This window comes from Mastomys coucha, unplaced genomic scaffold (genome assembly GCF_008632895.1).
Source record: "Mastomys coucha isolate ucsf_1 unplaced genomic scaffold, UCSF_Mcou_1 pScaffold12, whole genome shotgun sequence".
Taxonomy (NCBI): Eukaryota; Metazoa; Chordata; class Mammalia; order Rodentia; family Muridae; genus Mastomys; species Mastomys coucha.
Window position 1 is genome coordinate 26968874 of NW_022196894.1, and position 1728 is coordinate 26970601.

Below are 1728 nucleotides of genomic sequence, written 5' to 3' on the forward strand. Positions count from 1 at the left end.
CCCCCCCCCCCCCGCCACCCGTCTCAGTTTCTGCATCTGTGAACTAAGGGAAGGAAATAAGGTCTGGGAGCATTTTCAAGCAGGTGCTTTGGGAATTTGGTAAATGTTTGATCCAAATTTCACCTCGGAAATTCTTTTTCTGCACTAAAAATGGTGTGTACACTCAAATCACCTGTGCATCAGACTTAAATAGACTAGACACAACGAATGTGTTCCTTTCTTTGTGCTGTTGTTGGCTGGTGCTGAACAAATAAAATATTCAAGCACAAAAGAAATGGCATGTAAATTACCACTTCTTTCTATTTTATTTGGGATTGGGGCTGGAACTTTAATTTACTTGGTGTAATAACGTCCTATTGGTTCAAGACCTGATACTCAAACCAGGTCCTGCTGCTGTCATTGGCTCTGCCAGGGAGGTAATTTCTTCCCATTTCTCACCTCCTCAAGTGAGGTTTTTCCAAGCAGCTAATTCCTCTTCATCAGCCACGATATGACCCTTTACATTATCCATTTTCTTGTTGTTAGTACCCAGGAATCTCTGTGACAGTTGTCTTTACTGACCTCCCTTATATCCTGGCACTAAGTTCCAGTTCAACAAACCCTACTAGAGTGCATGAATAAACAAGAGAGGCTAGCCAACTCATTATAGTAATATGGCAGAAAAAAGTGAACTAGTAGATAAAACATGACCTCCAGCCCTCTGTGGTCTCTGGCCATGGACATATCACTTATGTTATCTACTCTTAGTTTCTTTATTTACAAAAGATATACTAATTATGCCTCCATCTGTAGGGTATTTTTTAATATGCTATCAGATGCATTTTAAATTATAAACACATGTCATCTGAGATCAACGACTATGCTATTCCTACTATTCAAGCTAAATGTACCGACAGTACAAATATAGAGCTAAGGTGAATTTAGTGGGCACACTAAGGAGTCAGAAGGATTTTTTTTAAGACTGGGGATAAGAAACGTACCCCCAAGGAAACACAAAGAGCCAAGAGGGGAAAAACAAGTGGGGTTTTCCCAATCTCCCAGGAAAATACATCAAAACTAAATTGCTAATGTAATTCAAAGAGTGACAACCTTTTTGAAAAATGATCTAACTTGGCTGAGCAGTGGGGGCCCACACCTTTAATCTCAGCACTTGACAGGCAGATCTCTGTGAACTCAGGGACAGCCTGGTAGACCCAGAGAGTTCAAAAACAGCCAGATCTATACAGAGAAACCTTGTATCAAACAAAGAAAAGAAAGAAAAAAAAAGACATAACCAATGCCTTGTTCTGGAAACAGCACAGTTCTCCCAACATTAGTTTTTATCCCTCCCCCCCAGATTATTTACAACTCTTTTGGAATCCATTAGGGAGGAGAATGTTTATATTTTCACAGAAAGCACCCTCTCTACACACAGATCTTCTGCTTTTCCTCAGAAGAATAATATTATCTGCACCCAAAAGTCAAAAAAGAATCTAGTACCGGGGAATACAACTTCTTACTTGATGAGATGCGGCACACATTCGATGTTTGGAGTTTTGGAAGTGAAAGGAGAGGCCACCGATGCCTCCTGCTCTGATAAAGAGATGCCAACATGAGCCATCTTCAGAGCCTAAAAGCAAAGAGTCTGTTTATTGCCTACGTACACACACACACACACACACACACACACACACACAGATGGGGGAGGGAGAGAGGGAGAAAGAGAGGGGGAGGGAGGGAGAGAGAGGG

At 41.3% G+C, this 1728-nt stretch overlaps 1 protein-coding gene across 1 annotated transcript in view; it reads right to left on the minus strand.

Moving 5' to 3' along the window:
* Positions 1 to 1728, minus strand: part of Atp13a4 (ATPase 13A4) — a 130245-nt gene that overhangs the window by 19389 nt on the left and 109128 nt on the right. Inside the window, exon 24 of the mRNA XM_031364600.1 lies at positions 1500 to 1609. Within this exon, the coding sequence (XP_031220460.1) occupies positions 1500 to 1609 (110 nt within the window). The remainder of the gene's footprint in view (positions 1 to 1499; positions 1610 to 1728) is intronic.